This window comes from Taurulus bubalis (assembly GCF_910589615.1).
Source record: "Taurulus bubalis genome assembly, chromosome: 3".
Classification (NCBI taxonomy): domain Eukaryota; kingdom Metazoa; phylum Chordata; class Actinopteri; order Perciformes; family Cottidae; genus Taurulus; species Taurulus bubalis.
Window position 1 is genome coordinate 22502944 of NC_136591.1, and position 26200 is coordinate 22529143.

The 26200-nt window shown below is 43.1% G+C and overlaps 1 protein-coding gene across 1 annotated transcript; it reads left to right on the top strand.

Annotated features, from left to right (window-relative positions):
• Positions 1–17093: 17093 nt before the first annotated feature.
• dll4 (delta-like 4) lies at positions 17094–26200 on the top strand (the record flags this gene model as incomplete). Its single annotated transcript, XM_079214712.1, has 11 exons — positions 17094–17147; positions 17293–17553; positions 17895–17952; positions 18594–18857; positions 20853–20913; positions 22185–22315; positions 22522–22691; positions 22802–23021; positions 23479–24217; positions 24471–24579; positions 25118–26200. The coding sequence occupies 11 exons, from the start codon at positions 17094–17096 to the stop codon at positions 25121–25123; spliced, it is 2073 nt and encodes a 690-aa protein (XP_079070838.1). The 3' UTR covers positions 25124–26200.

Genomic DNA, 26200 nt, shown 5'->3' on the forward strand with positions numbered 1-26200 from the left:
GGAAGATGAGGGCCACGTCTATCTCTGTGTACACTCGCTTTTCATCTTGTTTATTGGCCAACATGCCCTGTGGACTTGAGAGCTGCCAGTCATGACAGGCCTCGGATGGGAGATGGCACCGTGCCCCGCTGGAGCAGGTGCAGCCAGAATGGGAGATAAGGAGAAAATGCTGACAGATTTGCCGATCAACTTAAAAACACTGATTGAGACGATTGATGCGCGGCTCCTTTTGGGCTGAGGGGGGACACTGCTGCATTACACGACCCCCCTTGTGGGCGTGGGTGGCCCTGCTTCTGTGGGATTAGAGGTGGGGTGGGGGTGGGGTGGGTAGTATAATGTGTGTGTGCGTGCGTGTGTGTGTTAGTCAGCTCTAGTGCCAGGGCTCCTGTGCGACATCGTGGAAAATCCTCCTCAGCGGTTTCCTGCGGGTCTCCATTATCAGGCCTCGTTGATAGACCAGCTTTTCCCCCTTACTTCCTGCCTCGTTTCCTCCCCTTCCACCTCGCTTCCCCTCCCACACTCTTCTCAATCCCATGAATCACGGCTGCCAAAGAGAGGGCGAGAGGACTGGCAGCGGCTATAAACTACACTCCTAACTTGCTAATAGTCAAATAACTATGTATAGTTTTCACCGTCCAATGAGCTAATTTCTTCCCCTTGAAGTAACGTAAAGCAATGCCAGTTAGTCGCATGTATCGCCGCCTCACTGTTGGAATTGTATTTCATTATCCTGCTGCGTTCACTCAAATGCAGAGTCACTTGAACCTTCCCAGTTGGATGTGAAACCAAGATGCCAGTCAGGATGGAGCTTGCCCTGTTCAGGTGTCCTTGGCAAGCCCTAACAACTTACACAGCTTTTTGCTAAGATAAAAAGAAAGAAAGAGAGACAGCTTGGGATGATGTGCCACTTAAGCTTGAGTGATGACACTGTTCATCTTAGTCCTGGATATGTCGAGACTACTTCAAGAAGTGTTTGCCAAATCTTTGCAATTTGAAAATTTCTTCAAGTCATGGGGAGTTCAATATGAATCATCTTTGATTAAAAACAGATCATTTTAGAGTTGAGGGTATTTTAAAAACACAAAGCTTTGGGGTCGTGCTCCTGTCGCATGGCACTTAGCAACCCATGTTGTTGCCAGGACAACATCAACAAACACGGTCGTACCTGATAATGATGGGGGGCTGAAAGATGTCTGCAGGTCAATAAACACACACAAAGAGGTGAAACGAGAGTGAGCTTCAAATGCTTAGAAACCGTGCATTAATTTCAGAGTGGATTGCTGGGGGATGGGAGAGCAAGTAGGGGGGCGGGGGGGAGAGAAGACAAGTGAGTCTATCACATGTGTGAATGAATGAGAAGGAACAGGGTGTCGAGAAAGAGAGCGAGGGAGAGAAAGAGAGAACATGAAGGTTGGAGGGATACAACATGACTAATCTTGCTGTCTTCCATAAAAAAAGTGCACAGTAAATCTTTCTCACAGCTTTCCATAAATCATGCACACACGTATACAGAATTGATCTATGGCAGCGATCATCGTGCCTTCCAGGGAAGGTAGGGCTGTTGTTCGCTACAGGACGTGACACAGAGCATGTGTGAGGGGCCTGATAGAGAGGCAGAGGCCGATGAGAAAAGGAAAGAAAATAAAGAGAGAGAGGAAAGGGAAGCACTTAGGTGTGCATGATATCCTATCAGCGCCCCTAATACCCATCTCAGGCATGGAAAAACACCATGAATGGGATCCGCTGCTCGGTTCAAATGGGCTGCAGCAGTGCTGAGCACCTTTTGGACTGCGGACGGGAGCGGAGATCAAATGGTCGACGGATAAAAGCTCGAAAAACAATACCCTGTTCCCCGTGTGTCCGAGAGCCAAATGTGTACAGCCGCAATATGAGTTCCTTTTTGTTCTTGAAAATGCTCCTCAGATGTTTGACGCAAGACCAAGAGAGGGAGGGAGGGAGGGGGTGGAGACAAAACAAACAGCAATTAAGGTAGTTTGTGAATCCGTTTGAAAGGCCTCAAGATCCATCCTTTAGGAAACATCTGCCATATTGATGTATGAGGCCGGTAAAAGACAAATTCCTTCTAAACCAGTAAAACAAACCTAAGCCGTGGCGAGTTGCCTATCTGGGCATTTCCAACCTGACGATGTAACACGAGCCCTCCTGCATGCTTACATACAATAAAACACAGACACTCATACACAAGGTCTGTTTTTTGCTACACTCCAAAATATATCTCTCATAAACATTTATAGTCTAAACACAGATAACACCCCTATCACTTTGCTTTCGGCTGGAAATTCCAGACAACCATCCAATGGGACAAGAGGATAAAAGCATATATTTTGAAGCAGAAAGCTCTTGCCTGTCTTACGAAGAGACATTTTTCATAATCCCCAGCAAATAGTACAGCGTCTATCTTGCGTCTAGATAGAACTGGAATGAAAAAAAGGTTCAGGCATCTCAGCTGTCAGTCTGAATAACCCTGCAAGTCCTGAGAGGAAGCAGACAAAGAGAAAACTACAAGATTTGCTGTGAGAGATAGATGGGAAAGATACAAACAATAGTTTTATAAATGTGCCTTACAGTTTTTCTGAACATACACGTCAAAGGAAAGTAAAAGCAGAACTAGGGAAACACCACTGGGCTGTTTACCTCACAAGTCTTCGGGGAAAACATTCTCCCTGGGAGTGCTGGAGGGACTCATCAATCTTTAAAATTGGATATATCAGGCTGCATAAAACACTCAAGTGCTGTCTGGAGAAATGGGAAGATAAATGGGAGAACCCCACAGAGAAACAAGTCTGACATGGCGCTTTCATGTGCATGTCGGTGTGTTTACACCCCACAATAAACTACACAGCTTTGTCATGCAGCTAAAAACTGCAGACAGAGGAGAAATCCAATATGGCGGTTTCTGAGTGGCTTGTTGTGCAATAAACAGAGGAGCAGGCTGCAGTGTGCCTTTGTTTTTTATGTCAACACTGAGCTGTTCAACCAGAGTACCAGATGACACACACACACACACACACACACGCACACGCACGCGCACACGCACACACACACCTACCTACCTACCTCTGTCCCCTTTGACCTACTACTGTATGTCACCTTTGACTCCAGTAGAAATTATTGAAACGAATAATTCACCATTTTGCTGGGACTTTAATGAGAAGATTAATGCCACTCTCATATCTGTCCAATTAATATGAAGCTACCTCCAGCAGCCGGCTAACTTAGCTTAGCACAAAGACTGAAAACGTAGAAATAGCTAGCCCTTCAAAGTTAACCTTTAAAGTCCACATACTTCCCCATAAATACTTAAGCTTTTGTTCATTAAACAAAAGCGATATGTGTTATTAGTGAGGTTTAGACGTGCTGGTTTGAGTTGTTTTTTTTCCACCTCTGGACAAAGCCATGTTAACTTGGCTGTATGCTAAGCTCAGCTAACTAGCTGCTGGATGTAGCTTCATACTTAGACATAAGGTTGGTATTCGTACCTCGCTCTCAGCAAGACGTTTTGGCAACATGTAAAACTTGTATTTTAAATGTGATTAAATGAGCAGATATAAGTCTTTTCCGTTACACTGAATTTGAAAAATGTACACAAGAAAATAAAAAACAGATAGCAATCTTATATTTTTAAAATACTGGATATATATATATATATATATATATATATATATATAAAAAAGGTGCACCCTTCAATTCATTGTGGCCAATGGAGAGCGTGCTATTGCGTAAGGCAAAAGCAAAAGCAACACTGTCTCAGTGCACCTCGTGTGACGAGGAACAACCAATTATACCTGGCAGATATATTTTCTTTCTTCAGTAAATATCAGTCTAGAGTAAATATAAGTAGGAGAAGTTAATCCCTGAGCGCAATGCTACCCTAAACTTTATTACAATTTGTCTCACTAACTGCTTTACCTGCTTTATCCTTTATGTCCAATGACATCACAACATCCGGGTTGAAAGGTCAACCAAACTGTCGCAGACAAATCGAGCAGTAAATCTACAGTGAGGGATTAAAAGTGTTATAAAGCCATTTATCTTTTAGAGGCGTGCTACTAAATTACCGAAATCGTCAGCGCAACGTGCGGATTCTGTAGTAACGTGAGGCGCAACCCTTGAGAACCTTGGATAAAAGAATGGCATTGGCATGGCAGGGTGTTTTCCACGCAATTTTAAAAGCAGGATGTGAACGGCCCTTAAGAATTTGGCTGTGGAGTAAAAAAGCCTACACTTTTATGTACTTCTCCATTTTTCTGTTTCTCTTCAGGTTTATTTCCCTGACACTCAAATAAAAATGAAGTTGCCCTTTGTCCTGTGTTGTGTACAATATGAGTCACGTATTACTCTCTTGTGATATGCAATAGGAAAGATGTATCATACTTTGCTTCGAGAGGCCGAACATACACTGAAGAGCCTCAAGAATCCCAGCAAGCTCACGGTTTTGGATTAGAAAATGTTGTTTCTGTGCAACACTTGAGTCCTTCAAGTGTTCACAAGCACACGAGCAATCAAGAACCAAGGTCGCTCTTCAGCGGCTGGAAGAAATATCAAAATGAAATATAGAAAGTGGATGAAAATGACAAAATAATCCAACAAGCTTTGTGTTCTGTGACCTTGCAGCCAAACGTAGATATGCACTACCTTGTTTTGAAGTTTAAAAACTTGTACAAAGCAAAAATGAAGGCATCCGCAGATAAGACACCGTTCCAATCAGGAACCCTATTCCAAAGTGTCAAATAAAGTAAACTTGAGCAAGATTAACGTTGGAGCAACGTGTGTGCGTGTGTGCGTGTGTGTGTGTGTGCGTGTAGCATGTTGTTTATGTGACGCTTATTGCTTGACATGCAACCACAGGAAATTGACTTTGATCGTATAGATGCAAACATTGCATTGATATGCAATTTATGTTTTCCTCTGTGCACCTCGTTTAGAGAAAAGCAGGTTTATTTACAGGGAAAGATGCAGAGCGATTTGGCCTGCGTCTGTACGGTTAGATCAGAAGCCAGACTCAGACAACATTGGCCAAAGGAAAGATCCATCTGTCTGTTCCTTGCTGAGAGGAGCGTGTAGGGCGTAGAGTGCATGCACACGCACACACACACGCGCACACACACACACACACACACACACACACACACACACACACACACACACACACACACACACACACACACACACACACACACCTCCCATCACCAGCTGGAATCGGAGAAAGCAGCACTTTGGGAACAGTTGACACGCTGATCTCTTTAATGGTTACATCCTCCATACCCGAGACACTACACGCTTCCTTCAGTTTAAACTCGCTGTCTGAAAAGAAAATAATACATATTGCAACATTCCTTCTCCTAGATTCACACACGCACACAGCTCCCCCCCTACTCTCACACACATGTACACACTATCCTGTTAACCACCCCCACTTCCATGCAATCAGAGGCTCAGAATAGGAAGGAGGGAGAGGAAGCGGCCCTGCATTCACAGGCTGGGAACAAGGAGAAGGAAAAACAGCCGGAACCTGGAATTTACGGAGGAAAAAACAACGGCCATCCAAAAATACCTCAGGACCATCTCCGCAGATAAACAGAAACATCATTACTCTCATCCTCTCGCTCGGGACGGTTTTCCTTCCGCACTTCCTTCATCTCAACTTTGTCACTATAGCTACTCAATGTCGAGGAAACTTCAAGTGGCACAGCTGTTTGATACATATGTGCCTAATGTGCTCCTCAGATCTTTCTTTCAGTCTCACACGGCTCAGGAAAGCCACACAGAAGGTCTGAACCTAATTAGGCCCTGAGCTAATCAGTGCTAAGTGGAGCCGCTGAGTACTTCAACAGCAGGCCAGAAACCCCTTTAGCGGCGGGTCTCCCTGCTGCTGGGGGATGAGTCCGGCCTCTTGAATGTCTTGTTTCTTTACTTTACATTCTCATTTAACTTCCTCAAGAGGTTTCATGAAGAGTTGGATCTGCACCACAGTCACAAAAGCTACAATCTCAGTCCTCCCCTCCCCTTCAACCCTCCTTGTGGAGTGTAGGGGTATAAGTATGTATACAGTGTATGTATGTGGATGGCGGTATATATGTAGATGCATATGTATAAGCATTAGTCGGTGTAGATGTGCATGTAGTATATAAAGGTTAGCATTTATACTCGCTATAAGCTAAACTATTGATACTAATATTACTGTTTTGAATTTTTACTATTTATCTTTATTTTAGGATGTTGATTTAAATGTCAAGGATTTTTCTGTTGTGTTGTATATATATATATATATATATATATATATATATATATATATATATATATATATATATATATGGAAATAAACTGCTGATCGGCAGGGTGTAGTATGGCTGGAACATCAGTTATGATCAAACCTATAGTAGGTTAATGTGAGTTTTACATAAATATCTGCTACACTCAGCAGATAGAAGCTAGCCAGGTTGTCAAGGGACAGCACCGTGACAGAGCTCTTCCTGTGGCTAAGAGGTGGGGTTCACTGACCCTGAGGTCATTTCCTCTGACCTCTTCTTCCTAATTAATTCAGTTTCCAAGCCATTGGTCTCCTATTAGGATGCTCTAATAGACCCATATCTCTCCTCTATAATATCCCCTTCCTTTGTCTCCAAAAAAGGACACAATCTTTACTCTGTGTTACTCAACTTTGTCATCCTAATCACATGGGATGTCAGTTAAATGCACAAATACCATCCCCTCACCGCATACTTTGTTGCAGACTCGAAAAAAAATAACCTTTAAATGACATAATTAACCTTTCCGTGACATAGTGGCGTCCTCTGCTCAACTCCAGCGGAACTCTGTGGATGTGGGTCTACATGTGAAAAAAGTGACAATGAGTCATCTCCAGTTTACCTGAGCTAAATGACAGCAACGTCTGCGGCCACAGTTACACCCAGAACTTCAAAGAACTCCAAACTATCTTGAATCAGATACAACTGCTTTGTGTTTTGAACTGCTAGTTGTGTCACAACTAGCAGTTCGTTTTTTTTTACTTATTAACTGCCTTAATTTTATTACAATTGCATACAAAATGTATGTGGTCTAGGCCAGTGGTTCTTAACCTTTTTTCAGTGATGTACCCCCTGTGAAATATTTTTTCAGCCGAGGACCCCCTGACCAGTTCAAAGCATTTTTGGTTGAAAAAAAGATGTGATACAAAGCACTGTGCCACCAGTGTCTGATTTAATATAGAATATATACAATTAAGTTTATGAACTTACACTTATTATTATTGAATATTTAATAAATATCTATTTTTAAAGGATCTTTTAATGGATGCTCATTTTAAATATTAAAAGAAAATCTCACGTACCCTCTGGAGTGCCACAGGTTTAGGCCATAGGTGATTTATAGCCCGTAATATTAGTTGTGTCAAGCATTATTCCAATAGTACTACATACTAAGCAATATTTCAAACAAGTTTTTTAATCCTTAAGAACTGTTGTTTTTATAAGATCAGATATAAAACTGCAGCATTTTTTTTCCCAGTGTCATATGTAATGTGGCAGACATTTCAGTAGCAGGTACCATGTGACCACTATTTTGCCTCCAGGCGCCGTCTGTCCAAGGCTCCAGGCTGACTGCCTGCGCAAGACAAGCAACCGGGCAGATAACAGCAGCGTTTCTGCACTGATGTGCACACGTGGTGGCCATTTAACACAGTGCACTTAACACTTACGTCACTTCAATGGTGCTGATTTATTTTCCTGATTGGGAAGATCCATGTCTTCATTATTTTTGCACAGAGACACGGACACACTGTTTTTATCTGTTACAGGTTTTCCGTGTGTCCCGCTACAGGCCAGTTTCCACAATGAAGATACTGGGAGATGCGTAAAGGAGATACGTCAGATGGGTGTTAATATCCATAAACAGCTCAACCCGGGGTCAGACCCGTTTCTGTGTGCATGTAAACACAGTATGACATCAGTTATGAGGACTCCAGATTGGTCTCCCTCTGTTTCTACTCATGTCTGTTTATTCATTCGCTTACTTTATGTGTTTGTTTGTTCGTGCGATTGAATCTGACAAAACCTCTCGTGGAGCTAATGCATCCCCGCCACTGCACTTGAGAATTACACAATAAGGTCCGAGGATAGATAGTTTTTCGCATTTGCAACACGGATTGCTTTTTTAAATTTAGATTCATGATGAATTTCATCGTCCCTGAATAGCGTAAACGCCACTTGTAGCTCGTATAAAAGCACTGCTGGATGAGGTTTCATTCTGTGGATTTTATCAGGTCTTTTGTTTCGGTACGACTGAAACGCGCTTTATATAATCTGGCACACAGTAGGCATTCATGACAGTGATGATGCAGTGAATGCTTCATCAGCAAAACGATGCTGTTTGGCAAAAAAAACTACAGACCACACAGTTGCCAAAAAAATAAACACCATCTCTCTCTCTCTCTCTCTCTCTCTCTCTCTCTCTCTCTCTCTCTCTCTCTCTCTCTCTCTCTCTCTCTCTCTCTCTCTCTCTCCAGAATAACAAAATCTCATGTTTGCTTAGATACAACGGATAACAAACATTTGCAGGATTGTTAATTAACAAAGAAAAAAAAAAGAAAAACTCTGACAAGTAAACCACGACTGGTTGCTGATGCAGTGCTTCCTCTGATTGCGCTGTCCCGCTCTCGCTCTCACTAAGTGTCTTCATCTGCAGCAGTTTCTGTTTATTAGTTTTGGTGTTTGACATTTTCCCAACGCAACGTCTTATTCAAACAAGCCTGCTCCGAGCACGCTGCTTTAATCACAAACTGCTTTTTTAAGGTATATACAACTGGATGGCCTGTCAGATCGGCATTTTACAAAACTAAGTTTTGTGGTTGAGAGGTATGGCATTTGAGACGTTTACGTGCACACACACGTCCACACATACATGTGTGTGTGTGTTGGCCCCACTGAGAGCGTTATTACAAAGAGCCAATAGGAGCGAAGGACCACACTCTAGCACATCCTGTTTGACTTGACCTCAGAGGATATTCTCCTTTCCCAAGCAAACAAACCGCCGGGCTTTTGGATCGTACCAACGTCGGAGGGGAAGGGAGGGGACGGGAGCCGGGGATGTCTCTGGTGGGGAATCAGTGGGTAGTTTGTGCAGCAGAGAGAGGCAAAAGACGTAAAAGACGTACTGCGAAAACACCGGTTAAAACTTCAAACACTTTCCGTAAGCTTATAATCGTACGCTGCATAACAAAATAATCTAACCCAAAAGGTTCACTGACTGGCTTCTTTGAACTTTCAACCAAATCTCACGGCCCTCTTCGGGAAAACAAATGTGAGTATATTGAATAGTAATCACAATCAAGATTCAGGAGACGACACTTATTTTCATTGTAAATTGATCTGTGAAAGGTGAAAGATGTCCATATTAATTCCCACACATCAAAGGGGTGTATTCAAATGGCTGGTTTTATTTGACCAATGCAATGCTTTGACCCCAAAAAAAATGTCTTCATATTTTGTCATATATGACAAAAGAAAAGCAGTAGGTTCTTTGTCTGTGCTTTTTTGTTTGAAAATGACTAAAACAATATATCGATCATCAAATTAGTTGCAGATGAACACACACAAAACAGCATTTGGTCTCGTATCTAAACAGACCCACAAACAGGCTACAGATCACAAATCTAGTATTGATCAGCTCATTTTAGAGTCACGCCCCTTAAAAACTGGACCCTAATTTAAAACCAGCATCTCAATCCTTCCTCTGTGACATAAACTATTGTATCACTGACATCCCAGCATTTGTTTTGCTCAACGCGAGACGTCTCCTCCACTAGCTGTATCTGATTAATCCATTATTTGGTTAAGCCACCACAGCCCCACTCCCTTCAGTCTCCCTATGGTGTTTTCCTCAGCTAACGGTGGGCCAGCTTGGTGCTGCTGCCGGTAGACTATTGGGATTAATGCTGCCGACTGACACTAATCTCATTGTGGTTGAGGCTTTGGAGAGACTGCGTACACCAACTTCACTCTCACTCCCAAACACTTGTGTGGCATTGTGACTTGTGGCATCAATCCACTGGGACATTTATGCCCGAAGCGGGATTTTGTGTCGTGGATTCTCTCACTCACTGCTCATTTTATGGTTGGTTTGATTTTATTTTTTTTAATCACTAATACGTGAACTCTTGAAGAACTTTATGAGATGAAAAGGATGCAAATAAGCACGTGTGATTTGCTTCAGGCGTGTTAAATCGGATCAAACAAGTCGAGTTTGGCATTGACGGTGTTACTTTTCATCCACCGCATGATAAATCAGTTATCTATGGTCTCGATCCTGGACTACATGTTCATGAATCTGTTCTGAGCATTAATTATCAGAGAGTAGTGTGAGTCCTTCCACTTGTCTGAATCAATAATGAAGGTTCTGTGTTCATGGTGAATAATATTCAATGCTTATATCAACTTCAGGAGCTGCTGACACTATATTTAGCCTATACAGCCTGTGTTTCCATGGCTACAAGGTTTGAAGTGTGCTGAAGGCAGCACATTTATACGATCTATACACTCTGAGATCATGTCAGTAATCACAGCATGACTTCTGAATAATTTCCACCCGGGTCCCATAATACGACCCCACCTAAATGTCATTAACTTACAGACATACTGCATCCAATTTGAAGGGGTTTTCCTCAATGCTCTCAGCCCACTTTGGCCAATTTTCAGAGAAGCTTTTTTTTTCTCGTTTTAAATAGAGTGCAATTGAAACATTACGTTTTATTTAAATCCCTAAAAAAAAAATGGGAGAGTCTGTTTAGAATTCATTTCGACTGTGAGTGCTTTGTACTCGGTTTGATTTTCACTAAAAGTGGACTGAGTGAATTTTGCAAAGGCCCCTCTTCAGTTACACTCACATCCAATCCACGATGTCGAGCCTAACGACTGAGATCTTCGTTCTTTCCTAACCCGTATTGTGCGTCGCGTTACAGAACTAAAAGGTCACCTTAAAACCTAAAAAAAACACGTGTGAACTTAGTAAAGTTGACCACGGCCCCCTGCGCCAGTTCATCGTGTTCTCAGGATAGAAAAGAAAGAATGATGACGATGACGACGAAGCACGACTAAACAACCCTGTTGGTTCATGTTGCCGGTGTACTCGTCCAAAGGCCAGGTGAGTGCTGGTGCACTGCTGTTTGTAGTAAACACCGAAAAGTCAGAGAAAGGAAAGGAAAGTTCCAAAACAGAACATGGGGGAGGACATTATCAAGGCAGACAGATGAGATGCAAGGGGCTATTACGCCCTGAAGCCAAAATGTCAGGAGGAAACTAATAAACTTGACTGTTTTTTTGTTTTTTTTATGTGTGAAAGGTTAATACTAACTTTAGTGTATAGCCAAATACAAATTTCTGGATTCATCTATTGTATATTTCAGCTACCTAAATCCAAATAGCATGACCGTTAATTCCATTGCCAACAAACAATTCAGTTTATTTTGTATAGTCCAGAATCACAAATTACAAATTTGCCTCGGAGGGCTTTACAATCTATACACATACGACATCCCTGTCCTAGGACCTCACATCGGATCAGGAAAAACTCCTCCAAAAAACAGAAAACAAAACTTTCACAGGGAAAAAAGGGAAGAAACCTTCAGGAGAGCAACAGAGGAGGATCTCTCTCCACGGATGGACAGAAGCAATAGATGTCATGTGACCAGATTGAAACATGTTTTTTTATCAGATCAAATACATAAAGGACTTTGTGTTTAAGAACACTTTAAAATATTAAATGTCCACATTCGTTCATGAAAGAAACCGACTGATCTTAACTACTCCACCTCTGCAGGTTACTTCCTGCGTCCAGGGCAAATGAGAAATCCAGGGAGACGCCAATCAGGTGGCTGACTTTCTCTGACTTTCTTTTATGTAGGTCACCCGTTAAATTCCTTAAGTGGGGCGTTCAGGTGTGGCTCCGAGGGACCCAGCGTACAGCCGGCAACCTGAACCTGTGCCTCTGAAGAGCAGGTCATAAATCTGCCTTCCTCCTCTGGTCTTACAGCCAACGTCACTGTCAATCTGCCGCAACATATTGGCCTCCCTTCACTTAAATCAAGTTTTATAATACTTTTACGATAAAGCCCAGCTGGACTTCAAACATAAGCTGCATTACAGAGAGCAAATATGGCCAGGCGGGGGCCTCCTGATCAATATAACAGGTGGCCCGTTCGCCAGTTTAACAAGATCAGATAAATACGGCCGACACATATGTAGTATGTCTGCTGTCATATTCTCATAACGGGAAGTCTAAATCTATTTCCCCTGCTGTGCTTCTGTTACTTTTCCATAAACTGCGTCACAGTTTATTAAAGTGTCGATGCTTTAAATGAATCCATGTGTTATCTTCTTCTCACTGTCTGCAGCCTAAAAGCCTAAAACTGAACATAATGCTCTTTGTCAGCATCAAAAGGGTCTCAATTATGTCTCGATAAATAGATTATTACGGTGTGCATATTGTGAAAGACTTTTTGTTTTGCTATTTATTTGCTAGTACGACTCCAAAAGATGGACAACCCGAGTTAGGACTCATATTGATCTTCTTGTTGCACAAGATCATTTTGCAGAATAATAGATGGTATCGATTAAGTATTGCAGTATTGCCAAACTTTTTAACTCTCTCTTTAAACTTTGTAAAGATTGCTGGGTATTTCTGGGACCTACATCACTTCTGACTGGCAATGTTCCCACTATTTTACCAGAGTTGAACCATGTTTTACATTTCCAGTTGTATGAATAAAATGGACTCGGCAGCGAAACAGCATATCACCAGAACAGTGTATTTATGTAATTCGTTTCAAGCTGCATTGCAGATGTTTTTCACATGTACGGCAGCTTTTCGCCGCTCTTTTTTTGATGACTCATAAATAGCAAGGGATAATAATAAAAAACAGGAGACTGACGTCAGGGCGTCATTCTCGCTTCATATTTTATAAGAGCAGCATTTTCCACATTGACAACATCGACAACAATAGATATTCGTGTCCGATCACGGCTCACTCATGAGGAGTGGACATAATGGTGAGAACAGGAACTGCAGCTTTCTCTCCTTAAAATCCACAAAACGATCGGAAAAGGCATCTGTCAAGCAGACGGAACAATCTGAGGTGGACCAGCAGACCCACGGGTGTTCTCTCTCTGGAGAGAGACGAGGGGAAGCGGATGGAGACGTGAGACGAGATGCTTTTCCTCGTCTTCTATGACACACGCACACACACACACACACGCGCACACACACACACACACACACACACACACACACACAGTCGTGCACAGACGTGCAAACATCAAAGCCTTTGGATGAAGACTGGATTGTGAACTTCAGTGTTGTCAGTCGAGGCCCAGCTGTGTTGCTGGAAAGCAAAAAGGGCTTTGCTACGACATCTTGAGATATGCAGGGTCCCAGCTCGTGGTTTAGTGAATGGGTCCAAATAGCCTCGGTATGCGAGCAGTTGGTCTGTCGCATGCTCCAGTTGCTGCCTGGTATTGCATAAGCGTGTAATAATACAATGCTTTTTCAGCAAGGCATGTTATTATTAAAACGACAGAAAGCGTTCACTGACAGCAGCTAAGCTCTCCCCGAAGACATCGCACGACATGTGTTTGAAGTTTTAGTTATTTAGTTATTTGCTATTTTTGGCCAAATGCATAGTCCCCCTAAAAAAAGAAAAAGGCTGTTAAGGTAAATCAACATGTGCGATGTGCGTCTCGTGCAAGCAGGTTTGTTTCGGCCGTGTGGAAAAGAACATACGGTTCACAAATCATCCACTTTTCTTCGTATTGAGGAGAGTTTTGTGTTATCAGCTGTGCCCACCTGTTAAGCCTGCTATAAACTACAATTGTCACCCTTTTTATGGCAGTTTAGTGGGTAGCTGGACTGGAAACATATGGCTATAAAAAGGAGATACGATGTAATATTCTCCATTAGAAACCATTATTGGGTGATGCAATAATGAGGGACTTGCAATCACCACTCAATTCCCCCGTCTAGGACAAAAAGAAAACACGTTAAGTGTAGATTAATACTGTGGCTGTTGGTATCAAAACATGCACTAAAACAACAGCCAAAGATTCTGCGCTCGGACTGAGATTTCAAAGAATCCCAAACATCGTAAAGTCAACAAGTAGCAGAGCGAGCTGCCGAGGGCATGTGGACACAGACGTGCCGTGCCATTGTGTCTCTGTGGACCCAATGGAGACACAACAGGTGTGTCAATATGACGAGCATTCAACCAATCCACTATGTCGGCCTCGTATAAACACTGAATAAATATAGACGCTTTCCATTTTCACTCTCGGCGGTGCACAGCTACCGTAGTAAAACAGATGGACCGCAAACATGCAGAGATCATGTGGAGGTCAAAAAAAAATCAATACTGATCATTTTTATATCAACGGTCTAGATAGATAGATAGGTAGGTAGGTAGGTAGGTAGATAGGTAGGTAGATAGATAGATAGATAGATAGATAGATAGATAGATAGATAGATAGATAGATAGATAGATAGATAGATAGATAGATAGATAGATAGATAGATAGATAGATAGATAGATAGATAGACAGATAGATAGATAGATAGATAGATAGATAGATAGATAGATAGATAGATAGATAGATTTCAATCACAACATCTATCACAATTTAAACCACAAAATAGTAAATGACACAATAGCAAATGAGGAAAATGACGGATTGGTGTTTGGAATATAATGTCGTAATATTTTTGTATGTCACTTTTAAAGTAGTATTAACATAAAATAGAAGATTTACAACTGCACGTTACCAACACTAATACAAATCAGAGTAATACACAATGTTTTGGTACTTAATAATGTCTTCAGTGACCTTATTATTATCATATTTGACAGAAGCCTAGGCTGCATCCTCTTCATGTGTCATAATTATATGATATTTCCAGTTTCTACAACATGGGAAGTAACACATCCCTTTGCATGTTATTATTGGATTACTGTAGTTCTTTTTCACAAACTCTGATGCCAAACAGAATTGAGATGAACAGGTTGGAGGAAATTGGCTCGTCCCCTTCGTGAACAGACGAAAAAGAAAACGGTACGTTTGGGCTGCCAGTCTACCGCCAGATGGTAAATGAGAGAGACATGGGCGATCGAATAACAAATACAACCAGTCAGACTATCAAGAAACAGCCCATGCATTGAGGGAAGAAAAACATTAAGGAGAAAAGATATGGAATATTCAATTCAAACATCTAGCCAAATTTAGTTTGTATTGAATTTCTTTGATTTCTACTTTAGTTTATTTTATTAATTATGAAATAAATTAGAATCCATTCATTTAAGAGGGTGTAAAGAAGGATTTTAATTAATAGTTGTATTATGATAGTGTCCTTAAAAACATCCTTCAATATTTAAGAGTGAGTAAATGTATTTTTCTGTCGTGGCCAACATGATTCATGGAGGGAGAAATTGTCTGTTTATCGTGGGCAACACCGCTGTCACTGTCAGAACATCAAACTAAATAGTGTATCTCAATCCTGGGAACTCATGTCATTCCTATTAGCTGTTAAAGGCTATGGGGAAGAATAAACCAATTTTACGGATCCAGGTGATTGTGTGTGTGTGTGTGTGTGTGTGTGTGTGTGTGTGTGTGTGTGTGTGTGTGTGTGTGTGTGTGTGTGTGTGTGTGTGTGTGAGAGAGAGAGAGCTCATTTACATACAGCTGAATAGTTATGTATCCCGTCCCGCAGCACATTACACCCGCATGAGGGCGAGAGAGAGGGGGAGGAGAGATGGGGGGACACGCGCCACAACAATAGGAGGCACGCTGCCTCTAAACCGTAAAACGCATGGGTGGGCATGAAGGGGCACACGCCACCAACGAGATGAAACACACCCGAAATAACATGTCAGAGGAGAATGTGAGTCTGGAATCAACATGGGCCTGCGTATCTGTGCGTGAAATGAAACGTGTTTATATTAGTGATGTGGATCATTAAAGTAATAAAATAAAAAATAAAAAGTATCTGTGGGTATATATAGTAAGACGTGAGCTCTGCACAGCGTGTAGCTAAAAAAAAAAAAAAAAAAAAAAAAAACATAAAAGAAAAGATAATTTTTCCGTCAACAGCATTTTAAACAAACGCTGGAGAGATTATTATTATTATTTAATCGCATTTCTAGTTTCATTGTTTGTGATACAGCCCGAGGGAGAGGCTAGCATGACCCCACAGAGAGTGAGGGGTCTGAAAGGAAATAGTGCGCACAACGGCTCCGGCGCTGCACTGAGGACTAATTAGGCGTGCAATTGAGCGGAACCGAGGGCAAAAGGGTGCAATGAGTAAGACAGTAATTGAATTCCTGCTTTCCATTCTCCAAGTTTCGGCTCTCCTTCATCGTCCTCACTCACTGCCCGTGATGTGTGAACGTGCGTCCCGGCGCATTGTGCGCTAAAAATAAGTCAACAGATGTTAGGGCTTGTTAATAATCGCCCAGTGTCTACGGTGGTCAGTCAGCACAGTGCCAGTGGGTATTAAATCTGGATAATTGTTGTTGGGTTGGAAGGGAAAGGGGTTGAATATGTAGAGGGGGCGGTGTCAGTGGGGTGATTGACAGTTTATGTAATGAGCAGCGCACTGCGAGTCTATATATCGGGGAGGAGACGCACCACGGTTCATTCACGAGTAATAAGACGAGTGGTGAACATCCGTGGCGCACTGACGCACCAAGTTCAGCACCAAAACAAGCTCTGAGCCGCGCACGCACAGCGGAGGTACCATTGTGGAGTACATTACCACGCGAGGAGGGGACCTCTGCTGACAGAAAGACGCGCAGCCACACTGGATATGAGTCTTCCCTCACCTTTTGGATAACTTGGAAACGCTTTCTCTGGACGCTTTTGACGCACACCAACAGGGAGCTATACGGGAGAACTCCCAGGGAGTGAAGAAGGATTTACACGTATTTTATTTAGAGATTTTTTTTATTTTGTCTACCTCGGTGTAAATACTTGTGTGAAAAGAAAAGGTTTTGCTGCTTTATTGGCTGGTGACGCGGCTGCCCTGGAGAAGCGAGAAGGATGGCAACCTGGTTCACCTTTACCGTCGCAGTCAGCACCACGTTGATATCACAGGTATGAGGGAGGATAACGCGTCTCCCCGGTGGTCCTGAGACCAGATGGAGGGCCACTTGTGTCATGTTTTTTTTCTTCATCTTTTTCTTTTGAAAGAATACGCTTTATGCGACCTTTTCATAAATAATATTTCCTTCTCTTTTAGGTATTTGGATCCGGTGTTTTTCAGCTGGATCTCCATGAATTTAAAAACCACAAAGGTTTGCTGGCAAACGGAAACGCATGCAAACCCAACTGCAGGACTTATTTTCGAATTTGCTTGAAGAACTATCAGGCTGTGGTCTCGCCAGGTGACTGCATCTTTGGAAGTACAATGACAGCGGTGCTGGGGACAAACTCTTTCAGCGCCAAGGACAGTGGCACTTTACCGAGACCGATTCAGATACCGTTCACCTTTGGATGGCCGGTAAGAGCGTCCACGTTACCTGTTGTATTACAGAGACAAGTGTCATGTTGTTTAGGGGGAACTGCTGTGCATTTTGGCCGCGCACCGGTTATTGGTGAGCTCAGCTAATCCATATCATTAGATAATACTCTGGCGACAAACATATTGGACAGCTACATACGGCGTTGTTGGTTCCAAACTCCAAAATGAACATTATAACTCATATTCAGTTAAATTGAACTAGCTCATTTCAACATCAGCGGTCTATTGAATTGGAAAAATATGTAAATTAGGAGCTTTGTGAAAATTAATAAATAAATAGAACAAGAAATATTAATCAACTGCATGTGTTTTGTTCTTAGGGGTCATTTTCATTAATAATTGAAGCCTGGCATTCACCATATGGAAATCTACATGTAGGTAAGTGCAACGTTTTTTTACCACAGGAGGGAGCTCTGTCAGTACGTTTAACACACAAGCTTCTCCAACTAGTTCACCATTTTTGCACAAATTGTTAAAAAAAAAAATTTGGCTAATAAATACAGCTCAGTCACTTAACATGTCTCTCCCCACCTCATGTTTTTTGTTCATAATTTCGCACATCTTCACGCCTATTCACTCCTTTGTTATGAACTTCAGAACACCTTTTTCATTCTTATACCCAATACAATTGAACTTCCTCTGGTTTATTTTGGTCGTGGGAAAGAGCTGTGGGCTTTGGTGAGAATACACAGTGCCTGCCAAAAACCCCTGACTGCATCTTCCTGTATTTTACACCTTACTCTGTTCCGCCCATTGGAAGAGGGGACGGGGCCTGGGAATGTTTTTTGCTGATGGAAAGAAAGAGGAAATTTCAACCTGAGTTTATCTTTCATCTCAGCTGTATGGGATTTGATAAGGGATGCAGCTTTGTACTGGGCAGATTACTAAAGCGAAAGTGGACGACTTTTGAACCCACACGCTATTTATGATGCAGTTCTTGACATAAAAACACAATAACCCCATGAGCAGGTTGCAAGCTTTAATATCTTGCATTAACTCTGACTTCCTTCTCTTTTCAGATACCAGCAACCCAGACTTTTTGATAAGCTTCATGGCCATCCAAAAACAGCTGGGTGTGGGAACTGCTTGGACTGAGAATACGCAGACCGTAAAGCAGACAGAGCTGCGGTATTCGTACCGGTTCATCTGCAACGAAAGCTACTACGGAGAAAGTTGTTCCAAAAAATGCGCGCCCAGGGACGATCGATTCGGCCACTACACCTGCAACCGTGATGGGCAGCTGTCCTGTCTGCCGGGCTGGAAAGGGAAATACTGCGAAGAACGTAAGCAGTCTTCTATTCACCTCGCTGATTTACTGTATAACACTGGTTTTGCTCTCTTCCTTGTCAGTTGACACTGGAGTTGTGTTGTTCAGTGTTGCTCTAAACCGGTGTCGATGTATACTTTTAACACGAGAGGGTCGTCTAGATGTTTTGCAAAATGACTTAAAGGTAGTCAAATCTGTTTCGGTCTAGAGCTCTTTGTAGGATTGAAAAGGGTAGAAAGTCCTTACCTCCCATAGTTGTTACTTCTGCGAGGTCTTCTCATTATGTTTGACCTTTGCCCTTTATCAGCATGGCTGAAGTCCTGGAGAGAGAAAAAAATGATTTGCGAGCACGCACAAGTTGCAGATATCAGTAGTTATTAAGCAGAAAGATAACCCCAAAGGTCATCGTCATTAATGCCACATGATGCTAGATGATAGCACGACTTGACTTAATGATGTCTGGCAAGTCTGATCGGCAATGTTGGTGCGGAATGCATATTTCAGCCTGATATAATTTGCAATCATATAATTCTGATGTGTAACCGGTTTTGGGTTTGTGGCCACTCATTGATTATGAGTTGAGGGACAGATGGCTTAGCATGACAACAGGCACATTGTACTTGCGCTAAGCCACTTAGCCAAATCATAGACCAACACTTGCATGTTTTGGACAACTCTGAAGGGGCCCGTGAGGAGGCCCAATGCCATTTGGCTGCACGATACCGCGGGCCCTTCTTCACCAAAACAAATGAATCAAAGAGTAGATTGGAAGGAGGCACCGGGAGAGTAATAGTTGCCATGTGCTGGATACATGGCCACGCTTGTGACAGCGGATCTGTCATCGGTGTCACTTGGTGGTGAAAGAGAAATTGGCATGTTCTATTTTGACCATGGCGCCAAATTCTAACCAGATGGGCTCACGTGTTGCAATTACAGAGACATCAATCGTGGTGACTACAGAAAATATACATGAGAAAGACAGATTAGTCATCTTTCAGACAATATAATTTCCCCTCTCTCTCTCACACACACACACACTGTCATTCATCCTGGTCGTTTGGGCCTAAAAGCACATTATAGATACTTTTATTTAGATAACCACAAACAAACCTATCCTAATCAAGCCGGAAGCCAATGGTTCATGAACACAAAAAAGCAAAAGCACCACTTCTTAGTTTAGCTAGTTCCCTAGCTTGTCAACTTGACATTAGCTTCCACAGGTGTGCATTTACCTGGCGTTTTGTTACACTGTGTGTGTATGTGTGCGTGTGCGGTAATCGAAGTCACAGCCACGTCCAGAGGGCTCCGTTTTATTTTTTAACACAACACAAATGTCTTGTGTAACCACTGCACCGCGCGTGCCCGGTAACATAATCCGCAGACAAGGGGGCAGATAGGAGGAGCCCGGGCGGGTGCACGCGCCAAGGTTAATCGCGGCATTATTATCCGCCACGCGCCATCGATGTTTAGTCCCCTTCCATTGTTGGGCGCGCGGCTAGTGGCAGCTGCAAATGTGGTTGTGGCGCACCACAAACAACAATAGTGACAGCTGCCTGCTATTGAGAGCGAGCATCTGTTCTGCACTAAACCGGCCGCTTACCGTCAGTCGCCTGATATGTTGCCCCCGCGAATCCGTGTCATGCAAAGACCGGCACACTTAGAACCGGAAGAGCAGGTTCAGATCAAATGGAGGCTTCCAAGGAAAGTTGAGACCGACTGAGGCCTTCAACGTATAGGTTCACAGCTGGCTATTTCTAGGAAATGAGGGCCCTGTGGCCCCAGTTGTTATGGCGTATGAGGGGGGTCTGTGTTATTGAACTTTTAGCACCTATTGATTTACCTTTAGGTTTGCTTCTTACTTTTTTTCTTCTTTGTTTTAACCATTTGAAAGTTGTGAAACTTAATATTTGATGCATTGTGTCTGTTATGCTAAAATAACCAGGTGGCACTTCCATAAAATGAACAGCAGACTTATATATGTGGTTTTTTTTTTTAAATCTTTTTGTTTCAGCTATCTGTCTGGAGGGCTGCAGCGAGAGGAACGGAAACTGCTCCAAACCTGGCGAGTGTGTGTAAGTATTAATACTTGTGAAGTGTTGAAATCGGTGTTGGCCCTTGTGAAGGAAGGAACACGTTTGGGAGCAGAGTTAACATCCAGTTGGAGAGAGAGCTGTGCTTGTGTTCCTCTGAAATCCATCCAAATTTTAACGAACATAACTTGTCTGCATCCGACGAGTTATGTTCATATGCAACTAATCAGAGTGGGATGTGTCCTCGTGTGAACATTCACATGTGCTTTTCTGGCATCTGTAGCATTTATTGAGAGAGGTTGAAGCTCACTGAAGTAACATGTATTTTTTTCCCCTCTCTGGTCCCTCTGCGTCACTCACTGACTTCTCTGCTTCCCATGTTCCTTTCTTGTCACTACCCTCTATCACTCACTCACTCACCAGCAAGGACACGCACACACACACACACACACACACACACACACACACACACACACACACACACACACACACACACACACACACACACACTCACTCGCTGTGAGAAATTCCCCCTGAATCCCATTTGGCCTCTTTTTTAGAGATAAATCCATCATTCCCATCACTAAAACTGACCCAAATTTAGGCTAAACCCATAAGATACCCAACACCCTAAAGCTGCTCATTTGGCAAAAAAATAAATATATGTTGAAACCTTAAAAGTACATCGTAAGTCCCAGAAGCTCATGGTTTGACAAGCTTGTGCTGGGAAACAGATTCATGGGAAACAAGAAAAAAAATAAAAAATTGACTGTTGGTTCGCTGCCAGAAAACGTTAATTGCCATATTTCACTTTACGTTAGTTATCCTTAATATACTGCCCAGACCTACAGGAGTGTTTGCCCTGCAGTTACTGCATTCACTTTGTTTATAAAATAGAAAATGCTTATATCACCATTCATCCATAGTTGCACAAAAAAACAAAATTTCTTCCATGCAATAACTGGTGTGTAATGGTGTAATGAGGTGGCCAGTGCTGATGCATGCTTTCAATTTGCAAACATATGCCTTCTGAAAAAAGACTTTTCATTTTGTTTTTTGTAATGGATTTATATGACTGTATCCAACTGTGGTGCAGCTATTAATGTCTGGTCGCATGATGGATGGCTGATTTGCCAGCTAATCCATGACGGGGCTCTCGTTTAATCCAAATTGACTCGTTCGCATATTTAAAATACATTTTAATTGGCAGTTTTAACCACTGAGTTCAGCTTTGTTGTTCATGGAACAACTGTAAAATCTACAACACGAGGAACAAGTGACTAATCAAAGAACACAACTCATTTGTTTTGCAGATGCAGAGACGGATGGCAGGGCACGTTCTGCGACGAGTGTAAGAAGTACCCTGCCTGCAAGCACGGCACCTGCCAGATGCCATGGCAGTGTAACTGTCAGGAGGGCTGGGGAGGCCTATTATGTGACCAAGGTACACCAGAGGACTTGGACCACTGCTGCTGTTCCTTTTTAACAGAACTTCTCGTATTACGTGTGTGCTGTTTTCATTTAAATTAGCCTGAAAGCATTAGTAAATGAGGTTCCCTCTGAAGTGTTTCTTTTGCTTTGCGCACGTCCGGGGTAGAGAGGGTAGAGAGTTTTTTTCTCCCTGTAAACAAACACTCTTCTCTCTCCCAGACCTCAACTTCTGCACCCATCACCATCCCTGTGTGAACAGCGCCACCTGTATGAACACAGGGCAGGGCAGCTATACGTGCACTTGCCTGCCAGGTTTCACAGGGGTCAACTGTGAGCTGGAGATGCAGGAGTGCGACAGCAACCCCTGCAGGAATGGAGGGATGTGCACAGTAAGTTGGGAACAGACACATTGTATTCTAATATCGTCTGGCTAATTCTGCAGTTTTTAAATATTTTTTACGGTCTGCCTAACTTTTTCTTTCTTTTCCAATTTCCCCAGAATTTGGAAAGTGGCTACATGTGCACATGTCCCCAAGGTTTCGAGGGCTCCCACTGCGAGCACAGCCTGCTGACGTGTGCCGACTCCCCGTGCTTCCACAGCGGCAAATGCTGGGAGAAGGACAATGGCCGCAGCTACATGTGCGAGTGTCCCCGCGGCTACACAGGCCTCAACTGCGAGAAGAGAGTGGACAAGTGCACGTCGCTTCCCTGCGCTAATGGTACAGTCTTCCTCCCCTCTTTGACCCCCCCTCCCCCGTCTGAACTTCCCCTCGCTCTTCCCCCCCTTCAAATTCCTGCAACTGGAAGCAGTGTGGAACAACAGGAATTGGTGGGAACTTGGTGTCTATTGTCCTCCATATAAACACTCGGCAGCTCGGAGCAGCGGCTTGTGAATGTCGGCACAGCTCGCCGCAGTTGTTGATGAAAGGGGACAAATATCCAGCGCAGCTCGATCTTTGTCTCCTTGCAAAACGTGGAGGGGTCGGTCTGTGTCAGGACAACAATACACGGTGCTGTGTTCACACCGTGGATTTGATGGAGATGTGTCAAATGAAGGGGCCTCGCAGGAGGGTTTATGGAGATCATGTTCCCTCTGATTTTGTCATGCCTTTTAATGTTCCGTCTCAATTAGAGAATCAGTATTTTGGCGACACTAATCGCTCCCCTCTTCTGCAGGTGGGCTGTGCCTCATCCACGGCGGCATGCGCGTGTGCAGCTGCCGTGCCGGGTTCACCGGCCAGCGCTGCGAAATCAACATCAATGAGTGCGCCGGTAACCCCTGCCTCAACGGAGGCACCTGCCAAGACAGGATCAATGACTACACCTGCGCCTGTCCCGCGGGCTACGGAGGACGCAACTGCGACCGAGTCCTGGATGAGTGCTCCCTTCGCCCTTGCCTCAACGGGGGGGTTTGCGTCAGGGGCGGCGAGCCGGGCAAGCCTCCGGCCACCTGCGTCTGCCCATCGGGGTTCACCGGGCCGCGCTGCGAGTTCTTCGCCGCCGTCACCTCTCCCGTGACCAACGGGGAGATTCAAGACAGCTTCCAGTGGGCGGCGGTTTCCCTGGCTGTGGGCCTGGTGGCGCTGCTGGTTCTGCTGTGTATGGTGGGCTTGGCTTTGAGGCACATCCACAGGCAGGCCCGGAGAGAGCGGGGGGACACGGAGACTATGAACAACTTGTCCAACGTTCAGAAGGACAACCTGATCCCGGAGTCCCAGCTAAAAAACACCAACCAGAAAATGAGCATGGAGGTGGACTGTGACTCGGAGAAATCAAACTTTATCCATAAAAACTATCACTTGGACTCTTACCACTCGAAATCAAAGGAGTTCAAGGATGAAAAGTCACAAGAGGATAAAAGTCTTATTTATGAGAAATGTTTAGAAGACAAAATGCCCTTGAGTAGAATGTACAGGTAAGAAGAACCATATTCACACTGCTTGTACTAAAATATAATGTGGACATTTGATAATGTGTTCAGCACTTGCGTATTTTCTCTATGTATGTGCTCTCGCCAACAATGACCCCCAATTTAAATGTTTTAAACTTGTAAAGACATTGTTCCTCATTAACACATACATTGTATATATTTTATACAAACTCTAATGCACAGCTCTGCCAGGTACTTCTAGTTTGTGTTTAACACAAAGTGTGATTTGTGTTTGCAGTGAAAAACCAGAGTGCAGGATATCAACGATATGTTCCTCAAGAGACTCCATGTACCAGTCGGTATTTGTTATAGCAGAGGAGAGGAGGGAGTGCGTCATAGCAACCGAGGTAAGCCAAACTAAAAAAAAGAACAATCACATCTTCGTCTGCATTTCCGCGGATACTCCACTTGAAATGCATCATGTCCCGAGGGCGCCGTCCATCACTAGCGCAGCAACGTTTATGACAGGGGGGTTACTGTAGGAACACTGAACTCTGGGTATTTGGACCGAAAGTAGGGGGAAAGCAGATCGACTGCATTATTGGTTTCTGTGAATTACTCTGGCTATTCTTTATCTTGGCCATGTGATGACCGAAAGTCCAAACTTATACTGATTCCTCACACATGTTTGGCTCTGCGGGGTCTCTGAGGTGCTTTGTGTTACTGCTGTGGCATTTCGTGCAATATTTAAGATGTTCACTTCCAAAGGGAAATATAATGTTGATACTGAAGCACGTGACATATATATATATATATATATATATATATATATATATATATATATATATATATATATATGGGATTTTAAAAAGCTGATGGAGAGTTTTGACATCATTGTGGTGTATTTTTGCTACAATGATATCCTTTTTTTTCTTCTCCTTACAGGTATAAACTGTGCGAGGTCTGAAGGCAAAGGAGCGAGGAAAAAGACACAATCGAGGCAGAATGAAATATTCTGGATTGTTTACAAATTTGGAGAAGAGACTGGAGATTGTTTTAGATGTCCACTGCTGCTCTGGAACACTTGAGAACTGGAGAGGGCAGAAACCTCTGTCTGCATATGAAAATGTAAAAAAAACAAGAAAAACCAAGAAAAAAAAACAACGAACAGAACTGAGAAACTTTATGTTGACCGAGTGTTTGTATGCAAAACATGTACAGTGAATGACCTCTCAGTTGTGACAATGGTGGAAGGGACTGACGACACAAGGTGTGAAGACTGACGGAATAATCCCGGCCATCCTGAAGGTGGATCGCTGCCCCTCGTGTGTGTGACCCGGCCTCGCATGATAATCATGACGACTTTGACAGCCAACCAATCAGTAAAAAAGGTGCCTACGATTTGACCCCTTCGAATCCCCGCCCCGCTCTCACTCCCGCCAGCTTGGCCTGCTATGCAAGACTCAGGGTCGAGACGAGTGAACTCGCCCGCTGTCACAATCCAACCTCGCAAACACTGAGAGTTATGAATGTCTGAGACTAATCTTCTGCTGTCAATCATGTGAAAAATGACAGGTTGGACTTTTTCATGGAACGGTGAAGATAGTATGCAGCCCAAATTCACTAGAAGCCTTAAAAGAGGGGGTTTGAATACTAAATGTGTGCCCTTGTCTGTTCTTGGATCGTTTGCACTACAAGAAAAAATAAAATTGGGGGAAAATACTTTTTAGTCGACATGGATTTGAAGAGAAAAACCACAGAAGCGCAATAGTCAGTGCCAGCAAGATCCAAGAGAAAGGAAGCGTTTGCATAGAAAGGTGTTTTTTATGCAACCCGACTGAGAAAAACAAAGAGACTCAAAACAAGGAGAAAAGACTGTCACACCACTGCCTGCCTATAATAAATTTCAAAAATACAGAACCAATAATGTAATTTTTTTAAATGATTATTTCCAGAGTTTAATTTAAATATGACACACTGCTCTTTATATGTTTTATAATATTATTTTGTATATAATGCATATTTATA